Here is a 12,036-nt window from a genome sequence, read left to right as displayed (position 1 = left end):
AACTTCCAGAGCTTCAGCTATCACAGGGAAGAGTGCAGCTGCCAAAACTGAAACTGTCCTGCACATCCCAGGCCATCAGGGAGCTGTCTCCTCTCACAGCATCCAGGCCTGAACTGTGCCTGGGCACAGGGGAACAACCAGGCACTGATGTTGTGCTTTTGTTACACCAAAATCCTGAGGGTACAGGAATGAGACCTAAATCCAGCATTAAAGCACTGAGTGTGGGTAGGATCTGCCCCTTTAGAGCGTGTGAGTCTTGTCAAGGAATGCTCGGGTTACAGAGAGAAAAATTCAGCCAGTTTGGGTGGTGGAGAGCAAACTCCAGAAGCAGGAAGGGTGGCTGGGGAGCACACAAAGGTCATGCTGATGGCAGGCAGGAGTGCAGCTTCAGTTTCCCCTTGCAGGCAGAATTGCTGCATGAAGCCAGTCCAAGCCAGGCTTCAGCTGGAACTCAGCTGGAGACTACAACCCAGACATGGACATTACCTGGGGAAACAGCTCTGGGGCAGCCTGAGGATGTCCTTTGCATCCCCACAACACACAAGACACGCCTGCAGTGAGCTACCACAATCTTGCAACCCAGCCTAGGCTGCACAGAAGGGACGTGCAGGTGACAGCTGAGTGAACAAGCTGCTTCTGGAAGTGGCACATCTCTGGTTTATTTGCTATCTGCCTGCCCTGTAACAGGATCCAAACTGAAACCAAGTTTTACTGAGCAGCACCACAGTGAGCCAAGGTAGCTGGCTGGAGGAGTCTGTGACTGACCCTGGAGTGACAACCCTAGAGAAGCAGCAGAGCCACCTGGGTACCAGGGTGCAACACTTATGTTAAAGAAACTGGAGTAGGGCTGCCAACCAAGGAATCACCATCTGCCAAAAGACATTCATATTTAAAGCAAAGGGAGCAGTGGTGACCAGCTTCCCTAGCAGCCCACAATGGGATCTGAAGTTAGAGCAGCACCCTGCAGTGCCTACACACAGTGTGCTGAGTGCACCAGGCTAATTAGAGCACAAGATGCACCAGCACCACTCACTCAGCAAACCCTGTCCCAAGCACCTGCTCTCAGCAGCACAGATCAGGACTCTGCATCACCATGCAATAAAAGCATCTCCCAGAGCAGCATAAGTTTCATCTACAAAAGCAGCCTTTCCTCACCCAATTCTGGAGCTCAGTGCATCTCACAGCTCTTGGTTAACAGCCTGCAAACACATCCCCAAGACCAGTGCTGCCCACAGGTAATAAAACTCCTGTCCATTCTTAGCCTCTGCAACAGAGAGACCAGCAGCTCCAGAAACAGGAAAAATGGGCATAAGACGCAGTATCCTCCTCCCTTTCACTGAAATATTTTGCTTCATCCACAGATCCTTTGGATGAGGTTGGCAGCCCCAGATGGGGACGTGTTTTCCAGCAGCAGAACAGTTCAACATACCACAAGTCAGTGCTCTTCCTTTCAGACTATTTCAATGAAACTTTGCAGTTTCTAATCTGCTTCCAAAGACACAGAGTAACTCAGGTCATTCAGAGTAACTCAGAATATATATAAACCTTAGAACAGGCAGTACCTTGGCAAAAAAACACTTTAAAAGAACCAACAGACTGTGCTTCATTCAGTCCCCGGGCAGTCACAGAAACACCTTCAGCAAATATTTTGAAGGATATTTTCCAAGCTTTCTCTCTGTACCCCACTGATCTTTCCTGGGAAGGAATACAGCTAGCTCCATCTTCAAAAGCAGTTGCACCCGAATGCCCTGGGCAATGAATTTCAGCACATCTCCCCACTGCACCCTCAGGAGTCCAGCCCTGACCTCAAAGAGCTGTGGGTGTAGGCAGTGCCCTACCTGCAATAGTCTGAGGCACGATTTGCCCACCCTTTTTTTTCAAGCTGAAGTCTCTGCAGATTCATCTGCTCCCACTTCTAACTTTGACAGAACACAGCACAGTCTCAGGCTCCTATTTCTGCAGGGATATGATGCGAGATCAAGGCCACCACTGCAGCTGCTTTGGAAAACCCATGGTGAAAAGCAGCATGTTGGTGTCTAACAAGTATTTTTGTGATTTTTCTGATTTTCTTAATTTGGGTACACTGGGTACATTCTGGTGGTGCAGTCAATTTCTGACAATGTCCCTTCATTTTCCTCTCCTTCACAAATTTTCTGTGACCTCCCAGATGCTCCTATGATCCTTAATAAAACCTTTAGTGCTGCAAAGACAGAATTTTCTCCTGCCTATGGCTAACCCACATGTAAAACCTGCTGACTGCTCTGTGCCCCTGGTGCTGGTGACATTCTCCTGAGCAGCCTGTTTGCAAACTCTGCAGCCTGAGAAACAGCATTAGGGCAGGGAGCATGGGACAGTGGCCAGTGCCACCAGGCCACCTTTCAATGGCCAGCCTATCACCCCCATGGTATGAGAGGACATGTTCCGTGTCACGACAGCATGGTCAGTGTGCTGTCCCACACCCTATCTGCTTCCCATCCCAGCATGAGCACAGACTCAGCCTTTCATCCAACCCTGAAAGAACGTGAACGTGTTTTTCTCCTCTTTTTTTTTTTTTTAAGTGAACAAGAAGCTACAAGTGAGTATTTGGCTTTTACAACTTGTGGGCTGCAGCCAAACCCTGCCATATGTTCCAGCTAATACATGTGGGCTTTGCTTCTCATCCAAGAAAGAAAAAAAAGGACATTTATGAGTTGGGATTCAGCAGGATCATGTGGGAAGGAAGGGGTGGGGAAGTGCTGCTATTTCTGTTGCTATAATTATTTGGTGGCCAAATCCCTGACCCTTGACGTCAGCCCTGGAGGGTCTGTTTAACTGACCAGTTGTCATGGAAAGAAGGACTGGTTGGGAGGTACATGCTGATGAGGAACAACTCTTTGCTGCCTGAACCCACCCACAGGCAGACCCCCTGCCTTCATTAGTCATCACCAGCTCATGGCCAAGAAATAAAAATGTCAATACCTTATTGCTGATACATTGGCTGGACACAAAAGCATCCAGGGAAGCTCGCGCCCTCCTTCCTGCCATCCTTTACTGCTGGAACGCACGGGCCAAGTTCTGATCTCAGCCTCCCCAGTGAAGGCAGAGAAACTCCGTGGCCCTCAGCTGGGTCACTCCAGGTTCACATCGATTTATCCAAACTCAGCCTGGCCTCAGTCCAGACTACACACATGGAAATGTGCCCTGTGCAGAGTACAGGGGTTCCTACTCCTTGGGAACAAACCCAATCACAGTGACTAATTCATACCACCTCCAAAGGGAAAAACTAAGATAAATAACCCCTCAATTCCTTGCTCCAGATGTCCAGCAGTGCTTTGAGCCCAGAATCCTGCTAGCAAGGCTCCAGCAGTGCTCAGGAGGTTGGCAGTAAATGTATCAGCTACTGATGGAATGGTTTCTCACCACTGCTGGTGCCATCCACGATGAAGTCACTGGTTGTACAAGGAAATTGGAATAATCCTTGCTGAAAACTCAGACACAACTAGAGAGTACTGGGCAAAAGCTTGCTTAGCAGGGCTAAATTGCATTGCTCATTCACATGCAGTTCATCATCAGCTGCCGTTTGTTATTCCTGTGGCCAAGCACAACAAAAGGGCTCCGCAGAAGCCAGAGCAGAGCTCTCAGACGTATGGATGAGATTTAACAGGCAGCACAAAAAGCCACTTAACAAATCCCAGCACACCAAGGCACATGGACAGGGCAGTTCAGCAGCAAGGCTCTGCCAAGGAGCAGCCAGCGGGGGAAGGTTCAACAACCACGAGAAACTAAGGAGATGCAAGAAGAGGGAAGGGGCAGGTTCCTGGGTCCCATCCCAACAGCAGGAGTCTGGGTTCTCCTGCACTACTGGTGCAAAGTTTTGTTCCACTTGGGATATTAACCTGCACTGGGAGGCCTTTAGATCAAGATCTCAAAAAATCCACTCCAACCATGTGAGTCACCTGCCTCATCCATCATCCAAACCACGTCACCAGAGATTGCCAAGAAATAAGAAGGAATTCAGGGTTACCTTGTTTTCTCCAAAAGACTGAGAAATACTGCAGGCTGAAACCCATTGCAAGTATATTTTGAGGCCCTGGCATAAATGCATAGGCATGAAGTGAGAAAGGAATTTGGCAAGACAAAAAGAGCAGCCCTGGCTATCAAATGGATGTTTACTAGGTTGTATGAAATGAGCTTAGTGGGTCTAAGACTCACTCACTCATGTGTCTGCTGGTTATGTCCTGATTTGCTAGGCAGTGCTGTGCTAATTTATTACCAGTTGAAATGATGTGGCAAACTGCAAACACCTCAGTTTTGCTTTTGGATTTGCTCTATTTAAAAAAAAAAACTCAAAAAACAAAAACCAAAACATTCAAAAACCAAAATAAACCAGCAGAAAATCACTACAACCAGATAGTCTAATTTTTAGTAGTAATTTAATTTAGTAATTTTTTTTCACAAGCCCATAGTCAAGTCCAAAAGTCAAGACTGAGACTCCTGTGAAGACACAGACACCATCACAACAAAGATGTACCTAGTCTGCATTTGCTGGCAGCAAAATTGAACCACTGGGTCATCTCTTTCCCTCTCTGACAATACTTTCAACTCTTAATATTTTCAAAGCATTTAATTTGAAATGGTCAGCAAGAACAGAAGCAGTTGGGTCAGTGTCCTGGGCTTAGGGCAGGACTAAATATGCTGCTCTAAACCCAGGGCACTGACCCAGTCATCAAGACTTAGAGTTTTCCATCCCCATAAACTGGGTTTATTTTTGTCCTAAATAATTTTAACTTTCTGAGCACTAACATTTACCCTCTGCTGAGGAGTAGGAATGCTTTCTCAGAAAATCTAAATAAAGAGATGTTCCAAGAGATTAATTCTGGGATCTGTTTATTTATCCAGTATCTGACTAATACCAATTTTCAAGATTGAAGATAAATAAACACCACTAATAGTAAAAATCCAAATAATAATGATTATCTGACAGTTTTACTATAGGTCTTTGAGATGTCACATAAATCCTGCAAAAACAAGACCAACTGCACAGGCAGACCTTGCAGGACAGGTGGTGCCTGTGGTGAGAAACAGCTGCTCCCCCAAAGACTTTAAAGTAAGAAGTTTTACACATTATCCTGTGCCACTGCCCACGAGATGCTGCAAGTGAAACCACATTTTCCCAAAGGCTGTGGCTCACCCCAGGACAGAACCCAAGACAGGACTCCATTACCTGCTTAGGCCCATGCAGCCTTGTGGCATGAAGGAAAACTGAGCAAAATGCTCATGGAAAACAGCAGTCCTTGAGTGAAACAAACCAAATTCCCTTAGCAACTACATTGCTGTGAATCGAGAATTACTCCACAATCCCTAGGTAGGTGAACCACTTATCTGTCACACAGTGTCTCTGGCCCTGTGAAGCACACAGAGGTGGGCAGCAGTGAGTAGTTACTCGAGGTGCGAAGAATTTGGTGGAGGTGTCTCAACAACCATCCCGAGGGCTGGCACAGGCACTCAGATACCCAAATGTGGCTGGTGGAGAGATCACTTAAGCACTGGCAGAGGACAGAACAATCAGACTGGAGAGGTTATTAAAGGCCGAGGTTTACATACACCACTCTCCTCCCTTGGGTCTGGATCCTCATAAATAGGGAGTTTTCAAAGGCAGAACTGGAGTCAGGCAATAATCTGTATCACAAGTGTTTCTGAAGTTTGGGCTCACACCAGTCTCTTTTGTTTCTCTGCGGTCTTTTATCAAGTGATTATTGTGTCTGCTGCATTTCAGACATCTTGGTGGTGTGGGTGGGCAGGACAGCACAGTGTGACCCAAGGACACGTTCCCAGCAGTGCCTCCAGCACTGCCTCATCTGCTGCAGTGTGGAAAATCCGGCATTGAAGATAAAAGTGGAAGTTCTCCCCAAACAAGACCTTTTTTTTAAAAAAAAAAAGAAGCAGCTTTAAAGAACAAATAAACAGCCTCTCCTACAACATGGAAAACCTAAACATTATTGTTTTATGCTTGCAACACATGAAGTCATAATGGTAACAGAACTGAAGAACATCTCAGACATGGCAAGGGGGAACTCAAGCCAAAGACAGAGTAAGCCAGACATAGCCAGACTCTTGCCCCCTTTTGCTCCACCTACAATCTGGTATTACTAAGAGAGAAGCAATGTCCAACATGCTGGGGACTTGTTCTATTTATTGTTTTAAACCCAAGCACAGACTAAAAGGCTTTTTTTGTCATCTAGATCCAAGGCTGGTGGTTACAGACATACATACATACAATTCCTGCCATGCTTCACTGATGTGCATCGGGGCATTCAGGCAAGCAGGGAGACAAGACCACTGCAACTCAGTATTTACAAAGTGGGAAGAAGTGCTCAGCAACAGCACACCAACATCCAGGGAAGATTAAAGCAGGCTATAGCCATCAACCCAGCAAGCAGGCCAGGGAATGCTGTGGCTGGGAACAGGATGACGCAAAGGAAAGAGACCTCAAGGGAAGGGTCAGTAAGGTAGAAAAGAAACAAGATATGCTTTTGCCATTGACACAGTGATCAACTTCTCCAGGTTACTTTTTGTTTTTGGACCAAGCTGACTTGCAGGAGTTAGACTGGAACCTGGAAATAATGCTCTGCCACAGGGTTCATGGCAAACCATCCAGGGCAAGCTCCAACATGGCTCCTGAGTCAGCAGCTCACAGCAGCAAACGCTGTCGCAGTGTACATTGTGTAGATTTCCTCCTCCACTCGCTCTCAGAGCTAGAAAAACTCCAAAAAGCAGGGTTAGGAACATCATGGCCTGCAGGCTAGGTTTTTTACAGAAACAAGATGACTAAAGCGGGAAAGCAAGGAGGACATGACTAATAAAATATTTAAGAGGGCAAAGAGATCCCACCACACCCACCTGCCAAGCCCAGAGGGTATTTATTTGACAAAGACCAAGCAGCCAGCACAGAGCTGAAACTCACCAGCATTTGGCAAGCTGACCAGCCCATGGGACATGACAGCAGAAACTCACTGAAGAACCTTTTCACTGTGGGCTGGAGAGCCCTACACACATTGCATGTTTTCATCTCCTTCTGTTTCCACACCTTCTCAAACCCACCCCACCCCAACTGCCTCAACCAGATGTACCCACTGTATTTCCAAATTATCTGAAAACACCAGCTATCTTAAGAAAAGGAGTCTTCCTGCTTAAATGCATATCCATAAGTTGCAAAGAAGTCTTGCAAATACATTTGGACTTGGGCTACTTGTTCAATGCGATCTGTCTAGAGTCTGGAGAGATGCAGTCAACCTCAGGAGCCTGATCCCGAGCCCAAAGCAGGCAGAAACCTCCAGCTGAATCCACAAGCTGTCCCATTCCTGCAGTGCACCTCAGCCCCCTCTCACAATTATGCCAGAGTCACCAGAAATATTCAGATCACATCTATGAAACAGAAAAATGGTCTTCAGAAGACCACTGTTTCTAGTTCAGAAAAGGATGGATAAATTAGGAAATAATTGATAGGATGATGGAGATGATCACATCAGAAGCTGATAGAACATGTTTTTATAGAGGGATAGCACTGGTATTTTACCTACACACATCATCACCTCCCTGGCCCTTTACAGTGCTCTATTCAGGAATATCTTGAGCATCTTCTCCAAAGCAGGAGCAATGCAGCCCAGTGCAGCTGCTGCTATTGTCCAGTTTAAAAAGTCCCAAAAAAGAAAAAAAAAGGAGTTTTCCACCAATTCACTGCAGAGTCTCATTCACATCATCACAACTGGGCCAGGCTGTGTTGGTGCTTGCTATCCAGTGAGAGACCAGAGGCAGTGGGAGACCCCAACCTGTTCCCAGGGCACCAAAAGGCAGCAGGAAGCTCTGCCTGCTCCCGGGGCATCTGGGTGGCTCTGCTGCTCCCAAAACAGCAGAGGCACACAGTGGTGGCCAACGTTTGGCTGTGCATCTGTCCAGCAGGACTGAAAGCTTTTGCTTTTCCTACCCCACAGGAGTGTTGCAAGGATTAGTTCATGTATATTCAGCACCATTTTTCAAAGAACTGCACAAGAGCCAAACCCTTCGATTTTTTTCATCTGTTCCTTGCTCTGTCACTCCCTCCTGACAGGATGTGTTTCTCCCCTCCTGAGAAACAAACAAGCACGAGGTCAGCAAGAGTGGGAGGTGGGAAGCACATTCCAGGCTGCTCCTCTTCTCTCAAACCACAAATGGCACCAAACCCTGCCATCCTCCCAGTGCTCTGTACAAGTGCCCAGCATCCTGGCCTCACCATGCAGCCCAGGGAGGAGCTGGACAGGGTACACAGCAGGGTGTTTAACTTCATCTCATCTCCTCTTCGGTTTCAAGAAGCAGAACACAAAGGTGAAGTGGCCACCCCCAGAGCCATGCAGCCTGTCTGTGCACCCATGGCAAGGCAGGGGGGCTCTGCACAAGCCCTGTTTTGCAGCTCCCCTGTTCAAACAAAATGCTGAAATTGAGCAGATGCTGCAGCCAAAGGGCGCGGAGCTGATGCATCCCAACCCTCAGGGAACATGCCAAAGCCTTGGCATTCAGCCTTGGCACGAGGGGATGGTTCACATCCAAGTGTATGACATTAGACCTTGTGTTTGGTGCAAGTGCAGGCAAATCCCGTGTGGGGTATTTTCTCCTGTGCACAGACTTGTTGAGCCAGACCAAAAGGGCAATTTTGGGAGCAGAGCTCAGGCATGGGCAGCAGCAAGATGAGGACGTGGACAAATCACTGCAGAGTGCTGTGAGAGACAAGGTTGGTCAGACTGCTGCTTACAAAACCCAAGAGCATCAGAAAGGGTTAAAGAAAAAGCAAGTTAAAACAAGTCTAGTCAAAGAGCACCTTCCCTTGGCTCCAGTGCCCGACACCCAGACAGCCATGCAGATAACAAGAACATCCACTACTCCATCTGAGAGCAGTGAAATCAGCGTCAGCATGAACATAAAACCCACAGATGTTGCAAAAGTAAATTAAACTGAGTCACACATAAAATAAATTTTAAAAGGGTTGTTTTCAACACATTGCTTTGATAAGCTCAGAATGCCATTTTAAATGAAGAAAATAACCACAGTCTCAGTAGATGCACACATGCAAGAACAGCCCATACCCCAAAATCTTGTGGGGTTTTATAGATCAATTTTACTGAAGTGGGAGACAAAACCTTATTACTTAATTTAGAGGAAAGTTTTTCAGTGAGTTTAACATCAGTAAGTCTGAAAAAGGTTTTGAAATCAGATTAAGAAATCACTTAATTTTTCAGCATGACAAATTTTCTGTCACTTCCCACAGACGCTGACACTACACAGAGTATCTTTTATAGTAAGGATCATCAGCAGCACTGGCATTGCACACAAGCCAAATTGCAGTTCCACTTCACCCCCAGGATTTCCTTTGGAACTCCATGCATCACATGGCCACTAGAGTTTAAGCCAATGCAGTTCTAGTCCCTGAGTAGTAAAACTGACATTAAGGCAATGACAGAAGAGGAAGCATAGAAAAAGCAATGTTGCTATGATTTTCCACTAGGTTTCAGAGTGCTGATGGCTTGCCTCCTTGATGTTTCTGCATAAGCACTGCACCACAGGCACCAGCACTGCCTAGCAAAGATGTTTACTCCTCCACCTGGAAATGGATTTCAGCAGAATCACCCTCCAGGTGCTCTGCTATGCAGGTCTTCACCTATTAAGTTGCCTTTAGTGACTAAAAGGTTATGAATGTGCTCAAATAAAGCAGAAATCCATAGGGAGATTTAATCCACAGAAATGCCTTAAACATTCTGCTTGGCATGAAACAGAATTCCCAGGGTTTCTCTCCTTGGTAGTCACGAACAGAAAGCCTTACTACAGCTGGCTCAACAGAGCATAAGTCTTGAATGAGTATGAAAAATACCATTAACTATATGATGTGAGTTGGTGGAGGGGTTGGTTTTCTTTTTTTACTTCTCTGGGTTTTTTTCTTTTTGGCAAGGAAGTTCAAAGAGTAACACCATTTTTCTCAGGGATGGCGCCAGTTATAAGGCAGAAGTTACTGGGATAAGAGAATGATACTTAGGATGTCAGTGGCTGCTAAATACTGACTGCACACTGTTACTTTGCAGAAATACCACAAAGTACTTCACATCACATCAGTATAATGACCATTGGGCTCCTGGAACACAGTTATGTACCTTCCAGCTTCACTTACTCCCAGCTCCTGAAACATGGAATCAGTTCAGCTTGTCTGGAAGGGAAACACCTCTAGCAGAGGGCGTTGGGGGGATTACTGAGGGGTTTCTGGGGGTTTTCTCTGCAAACTGTAGGCAGACAATTTTCAGAATTATACTATGTTGCACTAAAACAAAAATAGCCTTTCCCCAAAGAAAATAGAAAAAACACCCAAAACAAGATAGGAAAAGCACAGGTGAAGCAAAGCTGGAGAGACTCTTCGTTGCCATCCAGGATTCTGTCTCTGGAACTGGCCATAACCACTGACGCACACACCAAGGAGAACCTTGTGGGGACCATACCTGGACGGCTTGGAAGACGGTAGAGGGGGCATACCTGGGATGTTCGGGAGGATGGAACAGTGGAGAGGAGAGGGCGGATAGGAGGGGGGCCGCGGCGGGCGGTGCCTACCTGGATGTATGCGCGCTGCAGGTAGCTGTAGGGTACCCTGCGCTGGAAGTCGGAGCGCACCTCCTCGGCGGCGCGGTGTCGGGACACGGCCCCCAGGAGCGGCTCCTCGCAGCGCCGCACGCAGTGTGCGCGCCGCAGCACCGAGCCGAAGAACGGCAGGTCCCCGCCCGGGCCCGGCGCCGCCAGCCGCACCTGCGCTCGGCACAGCCGCCGGCACCGCAGCCGCGCCGCCCGCAGCTCCCGCCGGCTGCGCAGCGCCCGCTCCAGGCACCGCGCCGCGCCCGCGAAGTCCCCGCCGTAGTACGCCCCCACCCCGCTGGCGTAGAGCGCATCGAAGGGCTCCAGCGGGCCGCCCTCCGCCGCGCACCCGCCGCCCGCCGCCGGCAGCCCCAGCAGCGGCAGCAGCAGCGGCAGCAGCAGGGCCCCCCCGGGCCGGCTCCCGGGTGCCATGCCCGCCGCTCCGCCGGGACGCGCCGCGGGCAGCGCGCTCCGGGCGCGCTCGGGGCGATGGGGTTCGGCGGCGGGATGCGGGAGGGTCCGGGGCTCGGCGCGCCGGAACTCGGTGTAGTGCGGTCCGTGCGAGCGGCGCCGTGCAGCGGATCCCGGCGCGGTGGGATGCGGAGGTCCGCGCCGCACAGCCCGGCCGGCGGGGTCCGGGGATCCGCGCGATGAGTCTCGGTAAAGTGGGACGGGGGGGCCCGTCAGCGGCAGCGGGGCTCGGGGCTCCGGGGGCCGTGCGCGGGCTCGGCTGCGGTAGCGGCGGGGCCGCGGCTCCATGCACGCCCGGCCTGGGCCGCCTCCCGCGCCGCCGGCACCTCTTAAAGGGCCCCGCGCCGCCGGCCCGCCCCGCCCGCACCGCCAGCCCGGCCCCGGCCCCCCCGCAGCGAGCTGGGGGCGCGACAGCAGCCGGGGCTGCTCCGAGCATCCCCGCTCCCCCGCGGCCGCAGGGGCTTGTGAGTGACGTCGGGAAATGTAAATCGTCCCGGGGTGATGTCAGCGGCAGCAGCGGCGGCAGCCTTTCCTCCCGCTTCTCCCTGCCGTAGCGCGCACCTCCTCCTGCCGCCCCGCATCCCCGCGCTGGCGGCCTAATTCAAAGGATGCTTGGTTTGTCTCCCTGCGAGACTACTGCTTGGAGCCGTTTTTCCACAAGTTCTCCACCCCCCCACCCCCCCACCCCCGCCTTTTCTTACCCCGGCACCCTCCTGCCTTCTGGAATTCTGCAAATAAATAATCTGGGATGGGCACAGTGAGTGGCTGGCGAAGCTTTTTCAGCTCCCAGCTGAGTGTTTGTCACGATTCCTCCAAGATTTCTCTCTTCCAATGCTTCAATGCCCTGCCCTGCCAAAAATGTTACTCATTTTTTTGCATGAATTTTAATGCTTTCTTCTGACGAGACGCTTGGCAATGCAGACTGGTGACACATGAAAAAAAACA

The 12,036-nt window shown here is 49.6% G+C and overlaps 1 protein-coding gene across 2 annotated transcripts in view; it reads right to left on the bottom strand.

Annotated features, from left to right (window-relative positions):
* Positions 1 to 11,807, bottom strand: part of P3H2 (prolyl 3-hydroxylase 2) — a 62,974-nt gene extending 51,167 nt beyond the window's left edge. The window contains exon 1 of one of the 2 annotated variants that reach the window (XM_088061221.1): positions 11,793 to 11,807. Coding sequence is in view for 1 of the 2 variants with exons in the window: in XM_005524984.3 (XP_005525041.2) it covers positions 10,603 to 11,052 (450 nt within the window). In the remaining variant the exon portion in view is untranslated. Of the gene's footprint in view, positions 1 to 10,602; positions 11,089 to 11,792 lie in introns of those variants that run through there. The other variant, XM_005524984.3, reaches the window with a different exon arrangement.
* Between the last annotated feature and the right edge of the window lie 229 nt (positions 11,808 to 12,036).

This window comes from Pseudopodoces humilis, chromosome 11 (genome assembly GCF_049639895.1).
Source record: "Pseudopodoces humilis isolate 2021_Gansu_Grassland_sample_001 chromosome 11, ASM4963989v1, whole genome shotgun sequence".
NCBI lineage: Eukaryota > Metazoa > Chordata > Aves > Passeriformes > Paridae > Pseudopodoces > Pseudopodoces humilis.
Note: the sequence above shows the minus strand (reverse complement) of the source record. Positions and strands in the feature narration are given on the sequence as shown.